The sequence below is a fragment of the Pogonomyrmex barbatus genome, unplaced genomic scaffold (assembly GCF_055798465.1).
Source record: "Pogonomyrmex barbatus isolate J1 unplaced genomic scaffold, ASM5579846v1 scaffold2, whole genome shotgun sequence".
Classification (NCBI taxonomy): Eukaryota; Metazoa; Arthropoda; class Insecta; order Hymenoptera; family Formicidae; genus Pogonomyrmex; species Pogonomyrmex barbatus.
Window position 1 is genome coordinate 5168266 of NW_028297116.1, and position 26597 is coordinate 5194862.

Below are 26597 nucleotides of genomic sequence, written 5' to 3' on the forward strand. Positions count from 1 at the left end.
GATAATTCATTTAACTTGATGTATATGACTTGAAATTGTTCACCAACTAATTAAATTTATTTTCGAATTATGTTTTGTTGAACACAAAATATTTCGAATAGAAATTATATGGGGCGTGAAAGGGAAGACGTACCATGTAACATACATGTCAATTATAGTAATTTTTTTCTTTTTCAATTTTTTTATATTGAATTTTAAAAATTTGCTTTAAATTTTTAAACAATATTTATTTATTTACTTTTTTTAATCTAAAAGGGGCAATACAAATATACAAAATGAAAATGTAAATAAAGATGTGATCCAACTATTTGGATATTCTATTTTTATTATATTTCTTTTGTGCTTCTCTTACATAAAGATAAAATAAAAATTTCAAATATTATATATAAAAGAAATAAAGAAACAAGTGAAAAATACAAGACTAAACAATTATATAAATCCTAATAAAACTATATCCCATATTTTGAATCTTCCTTTATTGACAAAAGTACCTCTAAAAGTAGCTAATCAAAAGGTTTAAGTTACTTTTAGGGATTCAGAACACGAACCATTATATTTATCTTATTTATATATTATAATTATATATTTTTTTATTAATTAAAATTAAAATTAATTATATCTTATTATTACATTATAAATATATCTTATTATTTATTATTATATTATATATTATATTATATAATTTTAAAAACAAAAAAGAGAATTAAATTATTAAAATATTTCTATAAGAATAGATAGGAGTCGACCAATGAGTACATTTATTGAGTAGCACAATATTGATGTGTTTCGGAACCCAAAGAAACCACATTTCAATTCTAAAGCCAAATATATCATATATTTCGGTATACCTGTATATAATGTCTTCAGTTTAATAGTTTATTCTTATATTTATTCATTGATCAGTAATAGAAGTACGATTCATTAGGAGTAATTATTTCCAGATTGATTCTCGATCGTGACTTTTTACTATGAGAATTGATCGCGTTACTTCTCATATATATGCTGTACACGAACTGTGATTAGAAAAGTGATTTCAAGTATGTGGGCAGATACTATTCTGATTTTGTTTATCAGCATATGCACGGCATTGCTGGGCGAAGGTATGAACGATAATCAATTAAATGTATTAATAAACTTAGGAGAAAAATCACAAGATGGTTTACTCTTCAGTCATTTCATTTATGTTTATACATTTGTTGCTTCAAAGTATTGTATTCTTTAGGATTGACATGGCTGATGGTATATAGAACTGAAAAATATCAAAAATTGAAAGCCGAGGTGGAGAAACAGAGTAAAAAATGTGAATGAACAATATATCCTTACCATAGGAATCGTCTCTAGAAATTCTCGTCTACTTTGTAGTGTTTTTATCTTGTAGTGGAGAAGAGGAAAGAAGCGCATGGCGACTCTTTGGACAGGCAGCAGAAAAAAAAGATTGAACGGGAGGAGGAGAGATTGAAGAATAACAATCGTGATCTGTCTCTTGTGAAGATGAAGTCCATGTTTGCAATTGGATTTGCATTTACAGCACTTTTAAGTATGTTTAATAACATATTTGATGGTCGAGTGGTTGCTAGATTGCCATTTGTTCCGATCAGCTGGATACAAGGCTTATCGCACAGAAATCTTCCAGGCGATGATTACACAGAATGCTCATTTATATTTTTGTACATACTATGTACCATGAGCATTAGACAAGTAAGTTTTACTAATCATCTTATTTATGGGACAAGTGCAGAATTTATCATAAATCTTGTTTTTAGAATATTCAAAAAATGCTCGGTTTTGCACCATCCAGAACTGCAAGCAAACAGAGTGGCAGTATCTTTGGGCCTCCACCTCAACAATTTAAATAAATTTAAATTTAATTGTTACTAGTGTGCACAAATTTTTTTATACCTTATTGTGCAGTTTGGAGTATTTATGTTCAATTAATCTTTATAATTCCACATATTACTTTATATCTCCTGTATTATATTTATATCATGGTTGCATTTAGCAGAAATTATTTTACAAGTGATAGAAGTTATTTTTTTTTAATAAAGAAATAATCTAATCACAACATAAAAAATTTCCAACAATTATGAAATAAAAATTCTGCTGAATGTAGATTCTTTCTTATCACCTCAACCTTTAGATATATAAATATATCAATTTAAATATGTTAACATTGTTATAATTTATTTGTTAAATAGCAAATTTAATAATTGAATCAAAATTTTTAATGTTTGATGTTAATGTTTAATATCAAACATTAAAACTCGTAAATAATTTTAAATTTATGTACATATTGCATTAGAGAGAGCAATAATAAAGGATATCTTATAATTCATAAAATTATTGCACAAATTTTTTTTAAAAATAATGATGACTGGTGTATTTTTATCAAGCAACGCTTATACAACATGTTATATACAAACATAACGATCAATCATATACAAAAAGATGTAATCAATTATCTTGTAGAGTAAAAAACGTACAATTCAACTACCATGATGATTCAAATTATAAAGAATTGTTACATGATTTTGTACATTAAACTTGGGAAAATTGGTTGAAATAACATCAGATCGTTTATAATTTCTACCTAAATGGATATTATACATATGATTCCCATTAAATATTATCATTCTGTTCTTATCATTGTATATAACTAAACTTAATAGTCTAATTATTAAAGAATAATCTATGTTTATATATTATGCAAACATATTTACAAGAAATCTACACAATATTACGATAAAAAGTATGAATTTGTCCTTATCTTTCTTTTGATAGACATTTTGAGTCTTTAATGGGATGTAGTACCATGCTTCAAAATATGATCTTATCATATTGAAACTTCTGTTTCATTAGAAATTGTCGAATATTATTATCAACATCGCTCTATATCCTAAAATTCTATTATTTAAAGCGCAAAACGAGGAGCAATATATACTATATGACTCAGGTTTGGATAAAATTTCAGGATTGTTTATAGAAAGCCTTAATTGTTAATATAATTCTATTTTCTTTGCGATTTTTTTTAAACATGTCCTTGAGAAAAATAGTATAGAATCATAATCTTGGTAATGATCTCATATGAAAAATATGAACATGAAAGAAAGAAATAATAAAAAGAAAGAGAAAAAATTTTACACTCAAAGTCCATAATTCTGGAAGTCATGAGAAGAACATTGAAGAGGATAGAAAAAAATTACATTAACAATCTTTCCAAATTTTTGAGCTGTTTAGAAAGATATTCTGCTGTCCAGCAGCCGATATGAGCTTGACATGAATTCAATAGATTCAGTGTTAGAATTCGATATTACAATACATTTATAATCGATCATATCGAATGCCGCGACAACTATATACTTTAAACTATTAAAATGTCATATTTACATTACTTCGAACACATCGAGTATTATCAAATAGAAACTCTATTCAGGCAATCATGTTCTGCTTATCTTCAAAAAATTGCACATCGATAATTATCACGTATTTTGTATTTGTTTTACATCTGTTCGCACATTTGAATGGATTTCAAGTGAATTGTCAATGACACTCTAAAAAGAGTCATCGATACCATGCATCATTAAAATGCATTATTACAATACTGCCAGATCTCTGTTTTCTTTTGTTGCACCATTATTGGAGAATTTCCAATTGGAGATAATCTTTCAATCTCATTAGTATTCAATTCAATCGACATCACATTTTCAATTCCATTCTTAAAACGGCGGACAATTTACACCAGGATGAAGATACTGGCATTTATCGCCGACTCGGCAATAACCATTTTTCGAAAACTGTCTACATACTGGCGGCTGTTTCCCACTTCCTCGCCAACCGCCGCCGCCAACACCTCTCCAACCACCTCTAACAGGTCCACGGTATCCCCAACCAGGACCACCTCTGCCTCTGTTGTGCATATGGGCAGCTCTCGGGCCCGGGAAATTAGGCCCAGGACCATACATAGGTCCAGGCGGGCCTTGAAAGTTATTGTATCCCATCTCATCCGGGCACATCATACCGTAACCCTCTTGATTGTACATAGGTGGTGGTCCCATCATTCCTGGTGGTACCATGGGTCCACCCTCTACTCCCGGATTAAAACCACTCGACATGTTTGCCATCGGGTTCATACTAACGTCCGGTACGAGGACTTTGCCATCGCCCGTTCTCCAACCGCCACCACCGGTAGCTGGCATTGGTCCCGTCATTTCTTGAGACATGGGCGTCATATGTGTGGGAGCCATCATCTGTTGGGGCATCTGCGGCATGGGGCCCATTGTTGATTGAGGACCCATCGTCGCCATCATACTTTGTTGATTGTGCGGATAAGTCGTCGGATAATGGAACGTCGTTACTGTCGGCGGTTGCGGTGGTTGTGGCTTGGGTTCCGGCCATGGTATCGCTGTGAAATCTTTTTCACTCTCTTTATTACCCGCAAGATCATCTAACGGTATTATTTTGGGATCAGTCATCACATGATTTCGTTCTTCATCGGGTTCAGCTGCAGAATCCGGAATCCTATTCAAAAGCAATCAAAATTATAGACTACACTAAAAAATGTTATTTCGCACGACAAAACATTTTTAAACTTATAATGATTTCATAAACAGAAGAAAAGAAGAGAAAATAGAACTTAATATTTCTTTATAAAATTCTTCTATATTCATCTTTAAATTTCATAAAATAAAAAAATATTTCATTGTTGCGGATTAATAAACAAATATCAATGAAATTATTCGATATATATATATACTATAATGTATACGTACATGCTTCGATTAAAGTAAAGGGCTTGAAGAATGCCCTTCTCGCGAGCGTATTGGATATCCTTCTCTTTGCTGTCTTTGCCAGGTTCCACTAATGGAGGTGGTAGATCAATTGGAATTAAAGGTTTCCATCTCGTTCTTTCCTCCATTAAATCTTCATTATCTAATAAAAAAAACATTTTATATTTTATATATCAATTTTGTATATGTATGTATGTGTGTGTGTGTGTGTGTGTGTGTGTGTGTGTGTGTGTGTGCGCGCGCGTGTGTGTGTCATACACAAATATAAATAACTATAAAAGTTATGTAAATAACTATATAAATATGACTGTATTTTATGCAAATAGATATTTGATATCGTAATTGTAGTTAAAAGAATTACAGTTATTTTACATACTTAATTTTCTCGCCATTTGGAATGCTTCTCTCTCGTTTTGTTTTTCCATTTGCTTCATATCAGTAAATGTTTTCGTCACATTAACTCTCTCTGTTTCATCCAACTCAAAGTAACGTATGGATTCTAGATCTGTCTTCCACTTCAAAACTTTTTTCGGGCCTTTACGTTTTTGAAGCAGCAAAACGCTTTTAAGTCCATCTACATATCGTATTTCAGGATTCTTCGCTGAATCCGAAATTACCGAAGATGCATCTTCTGGAGATTCCAAATCTTTCGAGTCTTCTACATCTTCCTCGGGAGTCGGTGCTACGAAAAAAACAAACGTAATTATTTAGACAAAATTAATTTTATTTTAACTGTAATACGCGAAATATTTGCAATATTAAAATACATTAATAATAATATATTATTTTTTAATAAATTTTTTAATGAAATATTGACGCGTTATAAATGAAATAGATAAATGTAATATTATGATTACGCAATTTATGCAAAATAAACATAATTTATATACGTATAATTAAAAAAAAAATATTTTTAAATAAAAAAATTCATTTTTCCTATGTAATTAAGATGATGATAAAATACTTACTGTTACTTCCAATATCATCATCATCTCTGTTGTCTTTCTCCTCGTCAAGTGCTTGAGCTTTATCCTTCTTTGATTCTTCTTCATTTTCTTTTTCTCTTTGATCTTTGTCCTCTTCAATTTCCAATGTATCTTGATAGAACTACAAAAAATAAAATTTCGCAATTAATTTATTATTAAAATAGTATTAAAATTGTATTTGAGCCTACATCCGGCACTTACTTTGAAATTAGGTTTGAGGGCGACTGACTTCTCTTCGGTATTTGAGGGTGAGGCAGGTGGTGGTGTGCTTTCGCGATTATCGGCGGTAGCGATTTCTTGTTTCTTAGCTTCCGAAGAGCCATCCTTCGTGATAGAAGTTCTGCGTTTTCGCTTCCTTGGCTCCTTGCTTTTAGTAGACGCAGTCAAAGCATCCATAAACATATCACTTTCTTGTAGCATCATCGCTGAAAACAAAAAAATGTATTCACTTGAGAATTATCGTACAATCATTATCGAATATACATCCCTTCTAATATATCCCCATCGAATATGCAACCCTTCTATCAGTAGAATTTTGCAAAATTTATTCTCGACTTGGCTACCTTGACATATATTTGAAATTGAAAACAATTGGGAAATATTAATAGGATATTGGTAATGTGACGATGTTACAATTAAATAACAAATCTTTAAGATTTACAAATTTTGTAAAAAGAATGCTGCACAGCAGAGCCATTTCCTGAAAATAATTTTATATCAAACGATTTTGCGAAGCAACATCATTCCGCTAATAAAAATTTAAATATACAGCGTTTCTCCTGATACATAGGCATAATTTTGCAAAAAAATTCAGCGTGTGACAACGATAAAAGAAATTAGTATAAATATTGGAATATTTCAATTTTTCAGAAAATATCGATTATTCATCATTAAATAATTCTTATCTTTTAATCATTTTAGTAAAATTTCAGAAATATATTTATATAAATTATTTTTGTTATATTTTGGCTAAATTTACTTGTAAAATTATGCCCAAACATTAGGAAACATTTATATATAATTATTCAGTATGTCTTCAGACTGCAATTTTTTTTCTGTTTGCAAAGAGAATAACTTGTAAAAATTATTATGTACAAAATATACTTTTATATAATATTTATATATAAGTTAATATATAAAAAAATATGTTGATGAGTTGCAAAGAGTTGTGATAATTCGTTGATGGTTTTAATAATTCTTGTATCTGAAAAAGTAAGAAACATCCTCTATTTTTCAGCAGCTGCAAGTAAAAAATCAATTCTTTAAAATTTCGATGAATATGGATTTTCCATATTAGAAAGTTAATGATTACTGCAAACAACAAACTCGTTGTTGATTTCGTTCAACAATCCTGTAAGAAAAGAAATATAAAGGATTTAAACTGATATATTTTTAAAGAGTTTCTTATATTGATCTGCTTATATATTAATCCTGAATAATATAAAAATAGTTGAGAAACGATTAATCAGACAATGATGACGATGTTATTTCTTATTTCTGCTTTCGTGATTACGGGCTGCAGAAAGGAGAATTGTGAATGCAATATAAACATAAATCAGGATATAAGGGTTTTAAAGAAAAAGTAAGTTATACACTCGATATAATTATTATATTCCGTTAACTATGAATCATTGAAAATTCTTATTATCTTTTAATAAAGTCTTATATCTTTTTAATAAATTATCGAATTATGCTTTTTTTTTCTGTTGTTTTAATGTCTGTTAATGTTGTTTTCTATGTCTGTTGTTTATCTGTTTGTGAGAACAAATGCGCAAGCGTTTTTTTAAATAACAAATTTTATTTCAATTAAATTCTAAATAAAATATATCAAAAACTATGAATGTATCTTCTTAATTGCATTAATATGATAGAAAAAAGAATTCGAAATAAGACTGCCAAATATATGCGGTCAAATATCTTCGATCAAATATGTATCGAATAAATCAGCAATACTTTAATGCATTACAAACACGCTTAAATATAAAAATAAGTTACTGCTTTAATCTATCATTATAACCCAATAAACAACAAACATAAAATAACAGTGACATTACATTAATGTTACAATTTGTTACTCGGCAATGTAACATTATGTACAACATATACAATTACATTATATTACGTATTATATTCAAATTGCCAAGTAGAAAATTATAATATTGATGTAATATTACCGGGAATAGAAATTTGTAAATTATGACTGTAACAAAAAAAAAATGTGTGTGTATATGTATATATATATTTCTTCGAATTAGATCAGGACAATTACAATGCTAAAAATATAAAATAAATATTAGGTTTTATTTCAAATGATTATATTCCTTTACGGAATAAATTGATTTTTACATTTATTCTATTGCTGCATAAAAATTATAAAAAATAAAAAAAAATTCATATTACGATAATGTGTATCTATAATTTACAAGCAAAAATATAAAAAAATAATTTGTAACTAATAAATATACATAAATAACAACAATCTTTGCAGTATATTCTTTTATTATGAAAATAAAATTAATTTGTTTCAATATCGAGTAAAATTATATTTTTCTAAATAGTAAAGATGGGACTTTTCATATGTATATAAAAAATGCGATTATTATTTAAATATAAACATGAAAAAATACTGCTCATTTATCGATTTTTTTTTTTTAATAACGATGTAACGTCAATGATCAGAATATTTATAAAATAATATCAGAAATATATTTTTTAGCATAATAAAGTATACAAATTGATCCTCATCCAAATGTTCCATACAGAATCGTTGTGGCATCCTATAAATAATACAGAAACGCTTTAATTTATATAAATTACACATTACATAAATAAAACAGGATTCGTGTTAAAATTAACTGATTCAAAGATTCTTGAAAGCTTAAAGGATACGATATAAAGTAATGCTGTCAATATTTGGATATTATCTTCAGATACCGAATTTATATTCATAAATTCAAGTAATCAAATAGTTGTATTTGAGTATTTTAGACTATCCCAGTGTATACTAACAGCATCAACATATAAAACATCGTTTGAAATTAATAGAAAAATTAAGGAAGAGTACACGGATTACGTTATGCGAAGAATTTTCTTTTTTATTTTCATAAAGACAGACGGTCTAAAAAAGAAAAAAAACACATTAATCTGAACAGATTGTCGCTTGCTTCGAATAGCGTCATGTGTCAAGCCACTCTTGACACTATCTTTGATCTTTTATACATTGTCGTATTGTGCTACATTTATGACAAAAATGTATAACGATGTGAAACTCCACACTCTCACAATTGATACTGATGGAATATATAGATTTGATACGACCTCGTTATACCAATTGTACATATATATATTTATATGCAGATGCAGTACATATATATTTATGCAGATAAAAAAATAAAAAACAATTGGAATCTCCGAAAAATCAGCAAGACTTTCACGTGTACACAAAAATAAATTATTATACATAAAAATAAATGGATTAAAAAAGAGGCAAGTATCTTCATGAATCAGGCATAGTTATTAGTATACTAAGTTTAAGTTTTATATTGATAAAATAGTCACAATATAGTGAATGCACAAAAAGTGAAATACACATAGGAATAGAATTCGCTGTATAAAAAAAAATAAATAGCTTCATTTTATCATTCAATATTAAAGTTAATGTTAAAAAAATAAAAATATTAAAAATGTCTAGTCTTTTGACGATTAATATTTAAAAGAACTCCCAGCATTGTAAGCACCTGGAGTGAACAACACACGAATTTATCGAGTTGTTCTGATCACAAGAATTGACATTTTTTTTTTAATTGTTATAAACTTCGATACATTTATAATATATTAACTATTCAAAAATAAATCGAAACATTTGGAATTTTTTGTATGTATATTAATATTATTAATTATTGTATAGATTGTGATCACTTTTTCTCGATATAAAATTTAAATTTAGCATACCAATAATCGTACGTGACTCTCTTTGCTTCTTTTTTAGTCTATTTATTTTGACATTTTAACGAATCCATGTATTTGCTATTATACATAACTCAATTGTCTTTCATTGATATCAGGAAAATATAAGCACTTTCACGTATTCACGCTTATTTATTCGTTACTTGATCATTATATAAATGTGCATGCACGTTTTGACAAATATACAGAATTCACAGAACTATGAATAATTTAATGATTAACAATTAATGCTAAAATTTGCTAAAAGGTATCTACTTAAATCGCCATCAAGCTCAGAGGCTTGGCTTTATTTGATAAAATAAATTCGAACGTGCATTTGAAATGATATGATTATTTTATATAAGAGTATCAAATAATGCATTATTAGTAACAGGAAATATTATAGATGTGTCCACATTTTATAAAAATTTTCCGCTATTCATATATATTTCAAAAATAAATTCAAACGCGCATTCAACGTCAGTCTTTAATTCAATACATTACTTCAGTAAATTATTCGAAAAATACTAAACAGTAGCGAAAATAAATCCTTCCCATTTGAGACAATCCTATTTATACATATTTGACAGAACCTATTGTTACCCCTTACTGTTACTTTTAAATATTATCTTAATAATTTACAATACAGTTAATCCAATAATTTACAATACAGTTATATCCAATACAAAAAACAAAAACAAAAAAAGAAGGAAAAACCAAAATATTCTATTTGATGTATGCAAATATATTCTGCATTTTTGTTTTTCGTTTTCATTATCTTGTGCCAGTATGTCAATTGGAAAGAACAAGTCTCACTTTTCGAAATTATTTCAAAGGCAAAAGGTTCGAATATCATTCCTGTATTTCATTTTAAACATACAAAAATCGATACTATTTATTATTACTATTTTTATACTTTTACTATTAATTAAATATAGCTGCGATTATTAAATATAGTCTAAATATATTTCTTCGCATATATATATATATATATATATATATATATGTGTGTGTGTGTGTGTGTGTAAATATATATAGTATTTCAAATAAAAATATAATATTCTATATTTAATTCCTCCACGTGTATGTATATATGTAAATATATAACACAAAAATATATACGTATGCATATACGCGCGTAAAGAAGCTTCGAGAATATATACTTTTGCGATCTCGAACGTAAGTTCCGATAAATTCCACCGCGTGGCAGTCTTAAAATATGACAGAAGCTGATGTGCAGTGAAATCGAGCGTTATGCATATATTTGCACGCGATCTAATAGAATATTTCTTTTTTTCCGTCCGCGCGCGCAAGTTTTCGCGACGTTGTTGACGCCGCGCGATGAGGCATCAAGTCCACGAGGTTCGGTGCGGACCGACGTGTGTCGAATAGTTAGTAGGCGCGGGGTTATAGCATAGGTACATACGCCAGCCGTGGCGTCACACAAGCAAACGGGGCCACGTGCGTCGGCAATGAAGGCGGTCGCAAAAACATCGGTCCCTGCGACGGTACACCTCGCGAGGCGCGGAACTCTGTTCAAACTCCCCGGTGGGTGCCGTGGATGGAAATCGGTCCGGCGGCAGCCAGGCCGATATGCCAAAATCGTCGGCGAGGAGAGAACGCCGACACGCGGGGTCGAGGTCCCTGTCGGATCCTCGGTTCCGCTCCTCCTTGCTTCTTTTCTCTACCGAGGAATGGACACGCTTCCCGTGCGAGGGAAGGGGATGTCTTTCGAAATCTTACGTAATTTCCGGTTGCTTGCGAGGCGCAAAATCGGTATCGTCGCCGCACCAAAATTTGCAATGCGTGAAGCGCAAAAAATTTCATTTTATCCCATTATCCGCGACGCGCCGGGCGAGACGCACATTATAGTATCTCTCTTTCGTGTTGCCGCGCGTTTATCACGTAAGTTAAACGTGACTATCGTACTAATGCGAAGACGAACATCGCGAGTAATTTACGAGGGAATAATTGTTGTCTGATCATTTCGTGGAATTATATGAATTTGATATAAACTGCAAAGAAAATATAGACGACTGTTCAGCCACGCGCATAAACTGCAAATTTTGGAGCGCGATTCGCCTCGTCCTTTTATCTTTTCTTTTTTTCCTTTCTTTTTTTACTATTTCTATCTATTTCTATCTATCTTTCCAGTTCACGAACATTGGCAAAGGAGACTCTTCGCCAATCCGACGATGTCGAATGTTGTAAAGGGGGCCTCCTTGATCCGAGGGGCCTTCTTGCTCGAAGATGTCGAATATGCAGCTTCGGAATTCATGCACTTTCAGTGCTATGTTTAATTCTTAATTTATATACCGCAATATTCAATGTTGCTTCACAGTTTCTTTCTGGCCATCAATATCTTCTTTTTCTCTCTCAATCATTCGTCCTTCCTTTCATTCGTCTCTCTTTCTCTCTATGAGTCTTTCTTTCTCTCTTTACTTTCATATTTATTAAAGGATCGGAATCACCCATGCAAATTTCAATTCTCTCTGTTAAATTCATAAACATTTCATTTGTCATATGTAACAAGTGAAAAGTCACTGCAATGTACGTGAAAAATCATTGCAGTATAATAACTTCATATTATCGACATGCATCCAACAAGGATAATACTCGTATTTTATTGGCAACAAATATATACTGGACGATCAAAGGAGCTGTTTTTGTGCGAAAAAAATGAAGATAAAAAATTTTAAAATTGATAATGTAATTAGTGCACCGGTATTTTTCTAAAATATTGAATTAATCGAACCACATTTACATTTAGATATTTACATTTTATGCATTTACATTAAAATGAGAGATTGGAAATCTGGATGGGTTCGCGATACATAGTCAATAATATAAAATTATTCCGTTTTAAAGCCATTTAACAGTGATCAAATATGTGTAGTATAGCAGAAACGAGAGTTAAGTATTCGATATTTCTAATAAATTTATTTAAATGTTTAAAAGGATGTACATGTACAAGGGAAAAATATGAATAGACGAGATTTGTTGCCTTACCTAGTGAAAGACTAGAACTATTCCTGCGTGTGATTCCTTTGTATCGTTGCATCACTGATATCAAAGATTAAAACACATGCCCGCAAAAACAATCCATAATTATAAAACTGATTTCTTTATAATTTTCTATACTCTCAATGAGAAAAAAACCTATACGTCTTACTTCGAAATAATCGAGTATTTGTATATTTATATATTATATATTATATATATATATATATATATAAATTACTTTAGTCGCGTAAATTTTAATGGGAAAAAATCGCGTTGTAATGAGTATGGGTATCGAAGATTACCTGCTATCGGAGATTCTTAATATATGAAAAAGTTCGTAGCCATCGTGCCGATCCTAATGACTTCATTCTTCAAATGAGAGGTGTTTATTTTCGTAGACCAAACTTTCGTGATCCAAATAACACCACTTTACGTTCCATGTAGCACGATGGATAAATCATTACAGCTTATTATATCTTCTACAAGAAACGCTAATAATTGTTGGGGGAATAAAAAGGGGTGTACTATCAAAAAATTATTACGCTATACACGATATGCCTGGAAGAAACAATAAGTTAAAGATACATAGGCAAGTACATCTCTAATATAATAGTACCAAGAGTCAACAGAGAAAATGTTCGTAATATTCGTGATATGTAAAAATATCACGTTAAGTACCAAGTTCTTCGATCTCTTCTTATATAATCCACCTGCAAACTCAATATTAAAGAGTTAGTAAGTCATATATAACACAGCATGCCAATGTACAAAGCTTAAGCAGTCGTCATTCATTTATCATTAAATAATTATTCTATTAATTAGTTTTAAAACTTAGATCCTATAACGATATAATATAATGTTTTTTTGTATGAAATAATGTCACAATAATAATACCTATCAAAAATGATAAAATAACATTTCCGAATAAAATATAAAATTATTATAAAATTATATTTGTATATCTAATTATTAATTCAATATAAAGTCAAGTATTTTAATATATAAATAAAAAATGAATATAAAATATATAACATATAACATATAGTTTAAATGTATATAATAGTATATGTAAAAATATATTAATAAAAACTGTAAATAATATGATTTATAAAACAAAACAAGATTTATAACAATGTTTAGGCTTGGCATTCGAATCAATTCAGTTTTACATCATAGGCGAGAAATAACATGTAATAATTTTCTTGCGAGAACTAATAATTTTTTAGGTTTATTTTTTAATTTTATCTTAAAAACATAATTTTGGGATTCTGAAATTTGGAAAATGTGCGGGAAACGAACATCTGTCCGATCTGTCACGTAAAATAATTCTTAAAATAATGAGTCATTCTTCAATCATTTCCAAACCAGCTGATCATGGCTAAAATATGATCAGTTATTTCAGAAAAAAATTGAGCTATTCATAGCAAAGAAATTACTGTCATTTCTCGCCTATGTTAAACTAATATGGCTTCAGCAAGAGAACCGAGCCGCAAACTAAATTGAAATTCCTTTTCTAATGATACGTATGTATATATATATATATATATATATATATATATATATATATATAAAATCTTATATTCTGCATATTTTTTTTACTATTTTTATAGTCATTGATAAATTTAAGATAATTTTGAAGATATTTGCTCTAAAAACATTTTGGTTTTTGCTCTGTTTTCTTAAAATTGCATTTAATATAAAAATATTCCTAAATTTATATATATTTTCAATATTATTCAATATATTTTTTATCAAAAATAAAACATAAAATAAGTTTAGTTTTACATAATATATAGAGTAATTTGATTAGAGTAAATAGTTAAAATTCAATTTATAGACTGCTTTATCTCAGAACATTAGCACTATGTTTACATTTAGATTAAGATAAGAATATAAGTAAAAAGAAAATTATGATAGAGATCATGTATTAATAAAGAAATTTTATACATAGTTTGTAATAAGATACCAATATACTTACGTTTAGGTTTTGGTGGAATCAGTTTAATCCCTCCCTTCTTCTCATCGCTCGGTGGTGTTGTTGGTGAGTCCAGTGATAGCTTCACACGTTTCTCAGTCATTAGAACGGTGTCCCTCAACGGCGATGGCCTCTTCAAAGGCAATTTTGGAGGCAGGACCTTTTTATCGACAACAGGATTCGCCTTCTTCGATCTGGGTGGTGGTGGCTTTACTTCTTCCTCTAAGCCTGTGGATCTGAATTTCGAATTGAACGTCTTCACCGTTTTCGGTCGTGTCCCCGAATCCTGACTATTTTTTCTATTCTCAATAGAAATGGATATATTCTGATTATTTTTCCTATTCTCAATGGAAATAGATATATTCTTCTTTTCGGCAATGAGTTTTGTTGAAACAGCATCTTTCTTCGAATCCGCTTTCTCTTTGTTTTCCTTCGAACCATCACGCGATTCGGTCGAAGACTTTCTTCCATTTGCATCGCTCGACTTCTCATCTTCCGTCCGCTTCTTCGGTATCTTGCCCATCTTAGAACTCAATGCTTGGCCTTGCACTTTTTCCAGCGTCGCCTTGTCCTTTTCCGCCTGATCCTTTTTCTGCTTCTCCTTCTCTTTTTCTCGTTCCTTGTCTCGTTCGGATTTACTTCTACTTGAGCTATGCTTACTAGATGAACTAGAGTGATGCTTATCCTTGTCTTTGGAAGACCTATCTTTGCTAGAGCTAGAGGTTTTAGAACTACTGGAACTGGAGCGGTGACTACTAGATCTATGAGATGTGGAACTACTGCGGTGCGTACTGGAACTCGTGCTGTGCTTCGAACTTTTAGATGATGAAGATGAAGACGAAGACGAGCCATGATGATGGCTGCTACTTTTTTTATCGGAACTACTACTGAATCTTTTATCGTCTTTTTTATGAGAGTCCCTATTATTTTCTTTATCACTAGATTTACCGCTATCACTACTAACAATGTCTTTAGAGTCTTTAATGTCTTTGCTCTTAACACTTTCGGAATCTTGATTGTCTTTAGAACTAATTACAGTTTGTTTCACTTCACTAGGAATGTGCCCAGAATCGTCCGATTGTATAACATCTACCGCGTCGTCTCGACTACCAGCTGCACTGTTATTTTCTTCTGTCCTATCTAATTCTTCCACTTCTGGCTTCACTTCCTGTGTAGCGTCCGTCCCATTGATTTCCGTACTTGTGCTAGCTATGTTTAGGGCATTACTTATATTTGCAGCGTCCGTCTCTACTTTGGCGAGGACTTGATTGCCATCGCGAATAGTAATCTTGTAAACAGGCAGTGACGACGACGGTACAACAACAAACGTTTGCTTTTTACATTGTTGCTGCGTTACTTGCTGCTGGACTTGCGCCTGCTGGGCTTTACTGACAATTTGCACCGTTTGAGGCTGTAACCTTTCCTGCAATTGTTGCTGCTTCTCTTGCTCTTGCTGATTTACTAAAATATTTGTGGTAGGTTGTTGCGCGAGCTTGAAATCTTGCACGAGAAGAGTTGTACCTTCCGTTGCCTCGGTTTGTTGAGTAGAACTAGTGGAATACTGCTGCTGTTGTTGCTGATGTTGCAAAGGAACAGCTGCAGATTGGCTTACAGTAGCATTCGATTGTACTGAAACCGTCATGATTTGAGCCGGTACCGAATTTGGCGCCGCTTCTCCCTTTACAATTTTTAACCACTGCTCTACAAGTCGGCTAGCCAATGTCCGAACACCCTGGTGACTACCCTCCTTCGACAAACCTTTGATTAACTTTGGGCAATTGTTACTCTTTAATCGTTCAATATCTACGGGACAGAGCAAGAGAAGCTCGAGAAGTTCTTGAATAAGAGCCCAGTTCTTGGCAAGAATGCCATCGGTGAGCCATGTGTGAATGAGGTTCCATCCTCCAGCGCTCATAAATCTGCAAAAAGAGATATTACAAAATGTAAAATGTATAATTCAATTTACATATTTTTTGTATTTTAATTTTGTAGATAGATCGTATATTTATCTCAAATTATATACTTTTCTAAATCCCAATTTTTATTATAATGTTTAGCAATATTATAAATATAACATTATAAATATAACATTATGATAATTAAATTCTAAAATTTTCCTTTATTCATAAAAAGATTAACTCCACACAAATATTAAAAATTATGATAGTTCATGTAAATAACAAAAAATAAATTGTTATTTTTATCTGATTTTTTCTTTAAATTATTATTATATATTCTTCTAAAGAGATTCAGCAATCATATATGTAACTGATAAAACAAAATAAAATTTTAATAAATTTTAGAACAAAACTATGTAAGACTCATATCAGTAAAAACGGCACACAAAAAGCACCGCCTAATGGTTCAGAGCCTTTTATAATTTCTTTTGCATGTTTATATTTTCTTTTACACAAATATATGAATTACATATACTTGTGCATCTCAACATGCTAAATAAGTTTTTTTATAAATTTTGTGATTATTATATTAATGTCACGAGAAATGATAGAATTACATATCTATAAAGTTAAATAATATTAATATTATGTGCATAGATTTTCAATTTGATACTTACTGGCTAAGTAAATCCGTATTAGTGGTTTTCAATATTTGTATATAAATGCATTTTGAAACAAGCTTCTTAGAAAATTTTGTCATTAAACTAGCTAATCGATGAACCTCTTCTTTACTCTTAATACCTCCTAGTGGACCCAATAAAACGCTAAGGCATTTGAGTAATGATAAAGGGTCTATACGTGGCTGAAAATACAATTTAAGAAAAGAAAAACATTATTGATACATTCATCATATAAGAATTAAAATGTTTGCAACTTCAAAATTTAAAAAACTAAAAAGTTGAAAATTATTAAAAAATAAAATACGAGGTGTCTATTCATAATCTCAAAGAAAAATCTAAAAAATCCAATCATATTATTTAAAGAAATTCTACAAAAATATAAATATTGCTGTTTATTTTACTTTCTATAATTTTCAAAAGTCTATAAAGTCAAGCCATTCTTAAGTAAATATTTAAAATATATATAATTTTTTTCCATATGAAAATTTTATTATTAAAAAATATTCGGTAGATCGAACGATAATTAGAATAGGTTATTTAACAATTTAATATATAAAATATAAAAAACAAAACAATTAGGTTATAATATAACCTAAATTATTTTTATACAAATATTTCATGAAAAAATATATACATATGTATATTTATATTACAATTTTATATACATAGCTGAAAAATCATATTTTTAGAAAATTCTTCTTATTTGCAATTAAAACACAAGAGACAACTAATAATAAGAAATTGAAATGCAATTTTAAATAAAAAATAAATATCACTTCGTGGATATACATATTTATAAAACTTTAAGATATCACAAGATTAATATATTATAAACTAACCTTTCAAAATGTAGCATTTATACTAATTTTTATAAAATAACTGATTTTTAATAATACTTTGTGGGCATCATAAATTATAAAGAAAATTTTAAATAATAAAAAAAAAGTAGGAAGTCAGTATATATTTTACATTGTATAAAAATCTCATTTTTTCTCATTTCTAAAAAGTACAATAAAACAAAGATGTAATTCTGTTACATTTTCACTTTGTTGAAATATTGAACATAAAAGAAAAATTTGCAAAAATGTATGTTAAATTAAATCATAAAAATTTGTTGAATAAAAATAAATTAACTTAAAGTGTGACTGAGTGTTGCTTGTAAAATAAAATTCTAAAGGATATTATCTCAATAAAAGAGAAATTCCAGAAAATTCTTAAAGCCTTGTGCTAGAAATCGATCCGAGATTTCAGATGGAAAAAAATTGACCAATTACACTTGAATAATTCTGCCAAAATCTTTCTGTTCAAGATCTTGGACCGATCTCTAGCATCGTGAATACAAGGGGTCTGTTCTTTTTAGCTAAACTAGCTGCACTAGTTCAGGATTTATCTTTCTTCTTCCAGTGTAAAGAAAGAAAGATAAACTATGAAATTAGTACAATTCAGCCAAAAAGAACAAGCCTCAGGCTTTACGAAATTTCATACAAGTTCCTAGTTTTCTTCAAACAGAAAAAATTACAAGTTTTCTAGGTATAATAGAAACCACCTTGAGATCCAGAGACACCTTGTATAGAAAATATTTACTATAGCTGCGTTCAGCAGAAAAAGCAACTTCGCAACTGTGTAAGATTTTTTAATATGGTTCTTTTTTTTCTCTAGTTCTACCAATTATTAAATGCATAATACTCAACATATTAAAAAAATTTTATGATTGGAAAACTACTTTTTCTAGTAGTTATGCTATGAACACAGTCTATGATAAAAAGATTGATATAATTACGTTAATGTACTAGAAAAATAGTAGCAGATGAATTAGAAACAAAAAATTTTAGTAATTAAATATTATCAATATTTTAATGAATAGCATCTTTATATATTTGGATATCATCAAATATTCGGATATTTAGTGAAAAATCCGAATATCACAAAATATTTGGATTTTTCTAAAGATATTCTTAAATATAAAAACTAAAGTGAAAAATTTTTTAAATATAGATTATCTAATTTAAATTTGCAGCATCAAGAAAATAATATAAAATATTTTTTTAAAATAATAAATAAATAATAAATGAGATTAATCATTAATTCTTTTAATATTTTCAAATATAAATTTAATGTATCCATTAAATTAAATAAATTTCAATATATATTTATCGCAATTTAAAAATAATTTTTTATTAAATAAAAAAACAATTTTGCAAGAATTATTTGTGCATAAAATCATTTTTCATGCGTTAATGCATATTATTGCATTTCATATTACCCGACATTAATATAAAGATATCGTTTAATTTATTCATCAATATCAATATTTATTCAAATATATAAATTTGTTTAACATTGTGCACTTGTGGACAACGGCAAACCAACTAATCTCATAAATTAATGAATTGCGCGGCTTTCGTAACGATCAAAATGGAATACGAGTCGAGAGGAGAGCAAAGGTTATTGATCTCTTGCCATCGCCTAATTCGCCAGATGGCGCCACCTCTCCCGAATTACGCGCCTACCAAAAAAAACTCGCCACGTTCGCAGCGAAACATGGGAAGGGGGGAGGAAAAAAGAATCCTGTGAATACGACTCACCATTTTGCTGATGTTGCTAGCGTTTCAGAGCATTTTCATCGTATTGAGCGTGGACCTGGGATCGAGCATGGATTCATCGCGCGCGTCCCCGCGCGTCTGCAACGAAACGTGAAATACTTGAAATCTCTGGCGTGCGCGGCTCGAACAACGGGCGACGCACTCATTCCGCCATATTGTTGAACGTAATCTCTCACGGTCGCGCGAGCTCGAAGAGAGCCAGATGATGAATATATGTCAGCGGGTGCCTCTCCGATCTGGCACGTCGTTTTAGGTCGTGCGAGTTCGACGAGTTTCTCAATATAAAATCTCCCCCGATTGCTTTAACGCTACAAAGTACCGAGCGCCGCGCGGTTCTAATCGACAGGGATGATAATACCAAGGATATTCGAATCGTGCAATCTCTGATGGAATTCTCGTGACCAGCCGTTCCCTACGTGAACTACGGATGCGCAATTACCATAGTCATTTTCTACCTCCTAAAATAGACGACGGTTTGAAGCGGAACTCGCAACGACCGCTCGTTAAAAATGCTCAGATAAAAGCGAGGATACGAGTGCGCTCTACTCCGCAACGATAATTCTCACTCGACTAGCCCGGATGCCCGTCGCGCAACCGTCGCGCGCATACCCCACCCGCCCGTCTTGCGCGGCCGACTAATCGGAACTGAGAACGCCTTTCCACGCTGGCCAATAACGGTCGCCCAATGAGCTTTCGTCACTTCGCCACCTCCGCCGTCGCCGCCCGTTGTCGCGTTGCGTCGTGTCGTGTCGTATAGCGACCCCGTTCTATTTGTGCAACACACCTAAGATGTCTCTCATGTATATATTCGGACGAAGTTTCCATATCTTAAAAATAAAAAAACTAACACTTTTTGTCCCTTTTCCCGTCTTTCAGCACTCGATCAACAAGAAAATCCGCTTCACCCGAGACGATGAATTTCGATTTACACTTGCAAGATTCCCGTGAACCTTTCGCTTGACTCCCTGATGTTCAGTAGTCCATACATGATTATGTCACAAAGTCTCGATATGATTCACCAGCAACCGATCGATTGATCAACAACGGTGTTTCTACGTTGTTCACGTTCAAATCACCGTTCTAACAATTACGCAACGAAACTTCAAACAGAATCTCTCGGGGAAATATTCAAGTGACTCTCAATCTACCATTGGTTTTTCTTCAATCGCTTAGCCTTTTTTTCGTTTTTTTTTTCTTTTTTTTTTTTTGTGATGGAAAATAGCAAGATTCACTCACATTCGATTAAAATTAAATCCTTTTTTACGGAAAATAAATGTTCACGACGGTGATGTATGAGAAACGGAACATTTCCTATGATAATGAGAACGACGTATAGTCAAGATGTAGATCCGATTCGCCTGCACGGTGGACTCTTCCCGTGGCATCGAAGACCTGTGTGGCTATGAGATTCTCAACCGTAATCCGTCTATATTTCGTCGTTTATTTGCCATCTGCAATGAAATGTTATCTAGAATCCAACGCTGCTGTTGGATACGCTCGCACGTTCGTATAATATCACATCTCGATGTCGTATTTCGTATTCCTAAAAATTTGTACTGAATAATGTTTTACCTGACTACTCGAAGCCGCTTCTACCTAATGGCACCAATAAGCCGGAGCAAATCGGAAGTATCCCATAACAGGTCACATCCAGTTCTTCCACCACGTGAATCAAATGCGCAACGCTAGATGTGCATCAAACGATCAAACGTAGCATGAGCTATTAAACACGCGTCTTTGGATAGGAATAAATAATTTATGATTTCATTAAATTTAACGAATGACGTCAAGTCACAATACAACTATTACGAGCACTACGTGCCGAGTATATTTCTGACTCTGCATGTCGCACGTATCATCCGCTCACATCCGCCATGTTAATATTTGGAAATTCAGGAATTCAAGAATGAACAAAGGAATAATAAGTGCTGTATCATCATATCATAGACAATATTTCATCATAGAATACTTACTATTCGTTTCCACACATTTTCCATGGCAGACATATTCCTGTCAATTTTATTGAATCTCAATGAAAATACGATGAAATGCTGCCGGAGTGTCGCTGTATGCTGATTTTTTTTATTATTTTTGTTTTCGGTATGTGAAAGCTTGTTCGATTTATTTTAACTAACCCCGATATAATCAATTCGAATTTTCCTAAGAATCCCAAAATCTTATAGGATATCTTAAGTATAATATAGTATCTCTTTACATTTTAATCCAAGGGTGCGATTCACTTGGATTTTTTGATTGGTCAATTCATGAAATTCTTTATTCTGATTGGTTAAGAAAACATTTGTAGCAGCAAATGGACCCAAGTTTCACTACAATGCTTCGAAATGTTAACTGACCAATCAAAACAAAGAATTTTATCAATTGACCAATCAAAAAATGCTTCGAAGTATTTATAGTAAGTGACCGTATTCAAATCACATGAGATAGATATATATATATATATATACACGTGTATATATATATATATATATGTTTGCATGTGTGAATCTCTTATTCTATGTCATTAACTATGTATCAACAATGCAAGTAGCATATCAGATTCATATCTATATGTAAGATAAATGGGAATAGTTCTTTCTGCATTTCTGAGTTTTTATCCCTCTCGCTTAAAATAAGATTTTAGGCTTCGTTTCTCTATTCCTAAGTCCGTGGCCCTTTCAAAGCTATATCAATTTTATGATAAAGCTGTACGTAGCAATTACTTTATTGCATATTAGCAATTCTTTCTCGCCTGTGACGTCATAAATCAATATGGCTGCGAGAATATAGCTGACTATCTCTATTGCTCTCTCTCTCTTTCTCTTGCACGTACTATTTGCATTTATTCCATGATTTAAAATTATTTATTTATAAACAGCCGCGATTTAAATATAAACTTGTTTATATTCAATTTACGACTTTATATTGGCTTGTACTGCAGATTTTATCAAGATTATTTCTGATATCGTGTTGTTATACCACGTGTTGTCATTAACTTGTACGAAACTGTACGTAATCTGATGTAATTGTGTATAGCAGTTAAATAGACATCGCATTTCTGCAGTTAGCATGTCGATTCTGAATACGTTACAACGAGTAGGAGCCTTGGCGCGGGCGAGTCTGATCCATAAAGTGAGTTACTGAATCTATTAATTGAAAATGAATGTAAACAATATCCTCTCAGGATGACTTCGATCAAACTCTGCTTAACTAAACTCGGCGATTAATTCATCAATCAGCATCTGCATTATTTTATTAGCATAAGCAAAATTATTGACTTTATTTTATTTAGCTTTAAATAATGCTACTGCTTTTTTGACCTTAATTCTTAAATTTATTATCAAAGGGTTAATACATTAATTATTACTTTATTCTTGAATTAATTATTCTTGAATTGTAAAACGAGCTAGAATGCTCATTGCAAGTTTTAATTATACGACTTGTTACTTTTAATTTATAAATTTCCCCATAAACCAGTTAATTATTTTGTTTGTGTTAATAAAATAATATAAGTATTACTTGATAAATTAATTGCCAATTAAGTTAAACAAAGTTGATTAAAGTTTGATTAAAGTCGCCTTTATAGATCTAAATTTCTTGCAGTTGGATCCAGCAAGAACCATCACATTTTCGTGTGTACATTATTCCACCGAAGAAAATGTAGCTGAAGGTAATGCTGAAGATAATGCTGATAATACTCCAGTAGATACTCCTAAGATAGCACGTAGACCAGTTATACCAGTAGAAACCAGTATTCAGTACATAAATAGTGATGGTAAGAAATTCATAATGAATCTTAAATATAATATGATCGACAAACATGACAATGTTATAAAATTTATTTTACATAACATGATTATCTATTATTGTAAAATCCAGCTTATAAGCAAACCTATGGAGACAATCCAGTATGGAAGCTGTATAAAAGAAATCATAAAGGATTATTTCCACCTAGGAAAACTCGTAAAACTTGTATAGTACGTATACAAATCATATTTCTATCATATATTCTATCATAATTGACATAATGTTTTTAATATTAATGTAACATATAATATAGAGAAAAGGTCAAATTTCTACTGGGAATCCATGTCCTATATGCAGAGACGAATACCTTGTACTAGATCATAGAAATGTCAAGCTACTTGAACAATTTATTGATAAACATAATGGAGACATTTTGAGCTATTCGTAAGTAATATTCAAGTCCATTTCATCATCAATATTTGTTTTATTTTTATTTGCGTTAATATCTCTGTAAAAGTATCTCCTTTATTTTTATATTTATATCTTTTATATTTTTTTTTATATTTTAATATAAAAAATATAGAATATGAAATATATATTATTTACATTTCAGAAAGACAAACATTTGCCAAAGGCAGCACAAGCAACTCCTAATTGCAATAACCAGAGCTAAGGATTATGGAACTATCACATTCGATGTTCCTATAAGGCAATACGATTATTCCGAGTGGAAACCGGCAAATAATTAGTCTTTAATTATTTATATTTTCTTACATCCATATATATTTTTTCGTTAAATATAGAACGAATTTAGAAAAGATTTGGAAAAGATGGAATCTACATTTGTCATAGTAGGAGGCGGCATAGCTGGTGTATCTTGTGCGGAAGGATTGAGTTTTCTCGCTCCAGAGGAAAGCATAATTTTAATTACAGCTAGTCCTCTAGTGAAAGCTGTGACAAATATAGTTCCGTTAGGCAAAACGTTAATGCATTTTGATGTAGAAGAAAAAAGCGCGATAACCTTGGGCGAGACGCACAAGATGTTACAAGTTATTCATGATACTGCAGTTAAAATTGATACGGCCAAAAAGCTAATAGAAACTGGCAGTGGAAAAGTTATAAGTTTCAAGATGTTGTGTCTCTGTACCGGCGCGAAACCCAAACTGATAGCCGAAAAGAATGATTTCGTTATAGGTATCCGCGATACAGAGTCTGTACTACAATTTTCTCACAAACTTAAGAACGCTAAAAGAGTCATAATCGTTGGTAATGGAGGTATCGCTACCGAAATTGTACATGAAATTAAAGGCGTCGAAATGATCTGGGTAATTAAAGACAAACATATTTCTGCAACTTTCGTCGATCCTGGAGCCGCAGAATTCTTTTTAGACAAGATTTCTTCCAAATCCGATATATCAGAGAATTCTAATAAAGACAGACCTACCAAAAGAATGAGATACGTTGTATCGGATAGTACATCAATTAAAAACGGGGCCGCTCTTGGCCCAGATTGGCATAACAACTTTGATATAAGCGGTTCGCTTTTTACATCAACAAACGTCCAAGTTGAGTATGAATGCGAGATATCAAAGTTACTTACCTGCGATGAACAAAAAGAATTTGATTCTGCTAAAGAATGGCCAATCTATGCGCAACTAACGAATGGTAAAATCATTGGGTGTGATCTTATAATCTCGGCAACAGGTGTTATCCCAAATTCTGACATATGTGGGTTGGAAAATCTCGAAAGAGGGGAGGACTCCGGATTATTAGTAGATTGGAAGCTAGAAACTTCAAAGAAGGATATTTATGCCGCCGGAGATGTGTGTACTGCAAATTGGCCGAAAGCAAAACATTGGTTCCAGATGAGACTGTGGACGCAGGCTCATCAGATGGGTCGTTACGTTGCAAAGTCAATGGTCTCAAACTTGAGAAGCGAAGAATTTTTGCAGGACTTTTGCTTTGAACTTTTCACTCATGTAACCAAATTTTTCTCCTATAAAGTTGTACTGCTCGGTTTGTACAATGGGCAAACTTTGGGAAAGAATTACGAAATACTTCTACGAATTACCAAGGATGAAGAGTATGTTAAAATTATTTTGCAAGATGGCAAAATGCAAGGCGCAGTGCTCATTGGCGAAACGGACTTAGAAGAAATGTGTGAAAATTTGATACTTAATCAGTTGGATTTAAGTATATATGGTGAAGATTTGTTAAACCCTAATATCGACATTGAAGATTATTTTGATTGATATATCACTAAATTTTTAATGTAGTTACTAATGTATCCACTAATGTTATCCTGTTAATTCCACTTTTTATCCTATTGTAATAAAACCAACTATATGTATCATTGATTATTCATTTAAAGATTTATTGTCTTTTATGGCACATAAGTATGAAAAACTTCACAAAATTTTCGCAGTCTTTTTTACATACACAAGTCTTACAAGCTATGTTTATTTCTATAAAAATAAATTAGCTTTAAACTAATTAAACTAAGTCTTAAATTTAAATGTAAATATTAAAAATTCTTATTTTTTAATTATTAGCATACATCATAAATATTATATCATTAATTCTCAATTTACATACATAATTTACATACATATTGTTAAATTAACAAATATTCATTTTCATTTAACACATTCTTAAAACATGCCCATAAATTTCTTCTTATATTTTAGTAATTTACTAGGTTTATTTTAGTTTGGTGATATGAAAAAGTCTTGTTTTAATAGGGCTCAAAATTAAAAAAATTTATATCATAAAATAATAAAACAATGAAAACTCATGAAGATGCAATCTAATTTAAAACGTATTAAAATGTACAAATTAATAAAATGTATCTAAAACTAAATATATAATGTAATATATATGTGTATATATATATATATATATATATATATATATATATATATATATATATACTTTGTAATATATTTAGTATATGTTACTAATGTGTTTCTTACATTTTTA

General features: G+C 30.9%; 4 protein-coding genes across 11 annotated transcripts; 3 read left to right on the forward strand and 1 right to left on the reverse strand.

Annotated features, from left to right (window-relative positions):
• The first annotated feature begins 758 nt into the window (after window positions 1-758).
• LOC105423618 (calcium load-activated calcium channel) lies at window positions 759-2337 on the forward strand. The gene is made up of 5 exons (XM_089077299.1): window positions 759-842; window positions 942-1100; window positions 1223-1300; window positions 1379-1698; window positions 1764-2337. Exons 2-5 carry the CDS (start codon window positions 1040-1042, stop codon window positions 1854-1856), a joined length of 552 nt encoding a protein of 183 aa, XP_088933425.1. The 5' UTR covers window positions 759-842; window positions 942-1039; the 3' UTR covers window positions 1857-2337.
• Window positions 2338-2990: 653 nt separating this feature from the next.
• PNUTS (Phosphatase 1 nuclear targeting subunit) lies at window positions 2991-21604 on the reverse strand. Of its 8 annotated transcripts, XM_011633419.3 has the most exons (10): window positions 21447-21604; window positions 21111-21325; window positions 19857-19952; window positions 17269-17453; window positions 14697-16612; window positions 5972-6195; window positions 5753-5891; window positions 5161-5466; window positions 4767-4926; window positions 2991-4515 (listed from the first exon to the last, which is right to left on the reverse strand). In XM_011633419.3, exons 3-10 carry the CDS (start codon window positions 19857-19859, stop codon window positions 3714-3716), a joined length of 3735 nt encoding a protein of 1244 aa, XP_011631721.2. In that variant the 5' UTR covers window positions 19860-19952; window positions 21111-21325; window positions 21447-21604; the 3' UTR covers window positions 2991-3713. The 8 variants fall into 8 exon arrangements, with proteins under 8 accessions (XP_011631721.2, XP_088933397.1, XP_025073230.2 ...); XM_089077271.1 differs by lacking the exon at window positions 17269-17453; XM_025217445.2 differs by lacking the exons at window positions 21111-21325; window positions 21447-21604 and adding an exon at window positions 20659-21104.
• An 860-nt stretch (window positions 21605-22464) lies between these two features.
• On the forward strand, window positions 22465-24436 carry mRpS18B (mitochondrial ribosomal protein S18B). The gene is made up of 5 exons (XM_011633423.3): window positions 22465-23003; window positions 23475-23646; window positions 23751-23848; window positions 23932-24062; window positions 24232-24436. Exons 1-5 carry the CDS (start codon window positions 22941-22943, stop codon window positions 24365-24367), a joined length of 600 nt encoding a protein of 199 aa, XP_011631725.2. The 5' UTR covers window positions 22465-22940; the 3' UTR covers window positions 24368-24436.
• A 12-nt stretch (window positions 24437-24448) lies between these two features.
• On the forward strand, window positions 24449-25968 carry Pyroxd1 (pyridine nucleotide-disulfide oxidoreductase domain 1). Its single transcript, XM_011633424.3, has one exon. It carries the CDS (start codon window positions 24449-24451, stop codon window positions 25868-25870), a length of 1422 nt encoding a protein of 473 aa, XP_011631726.2. The 3' UTR covers window positions 25871-25968.
• Window positions 25969-26597: the final 629 nt, after the last annotated feature.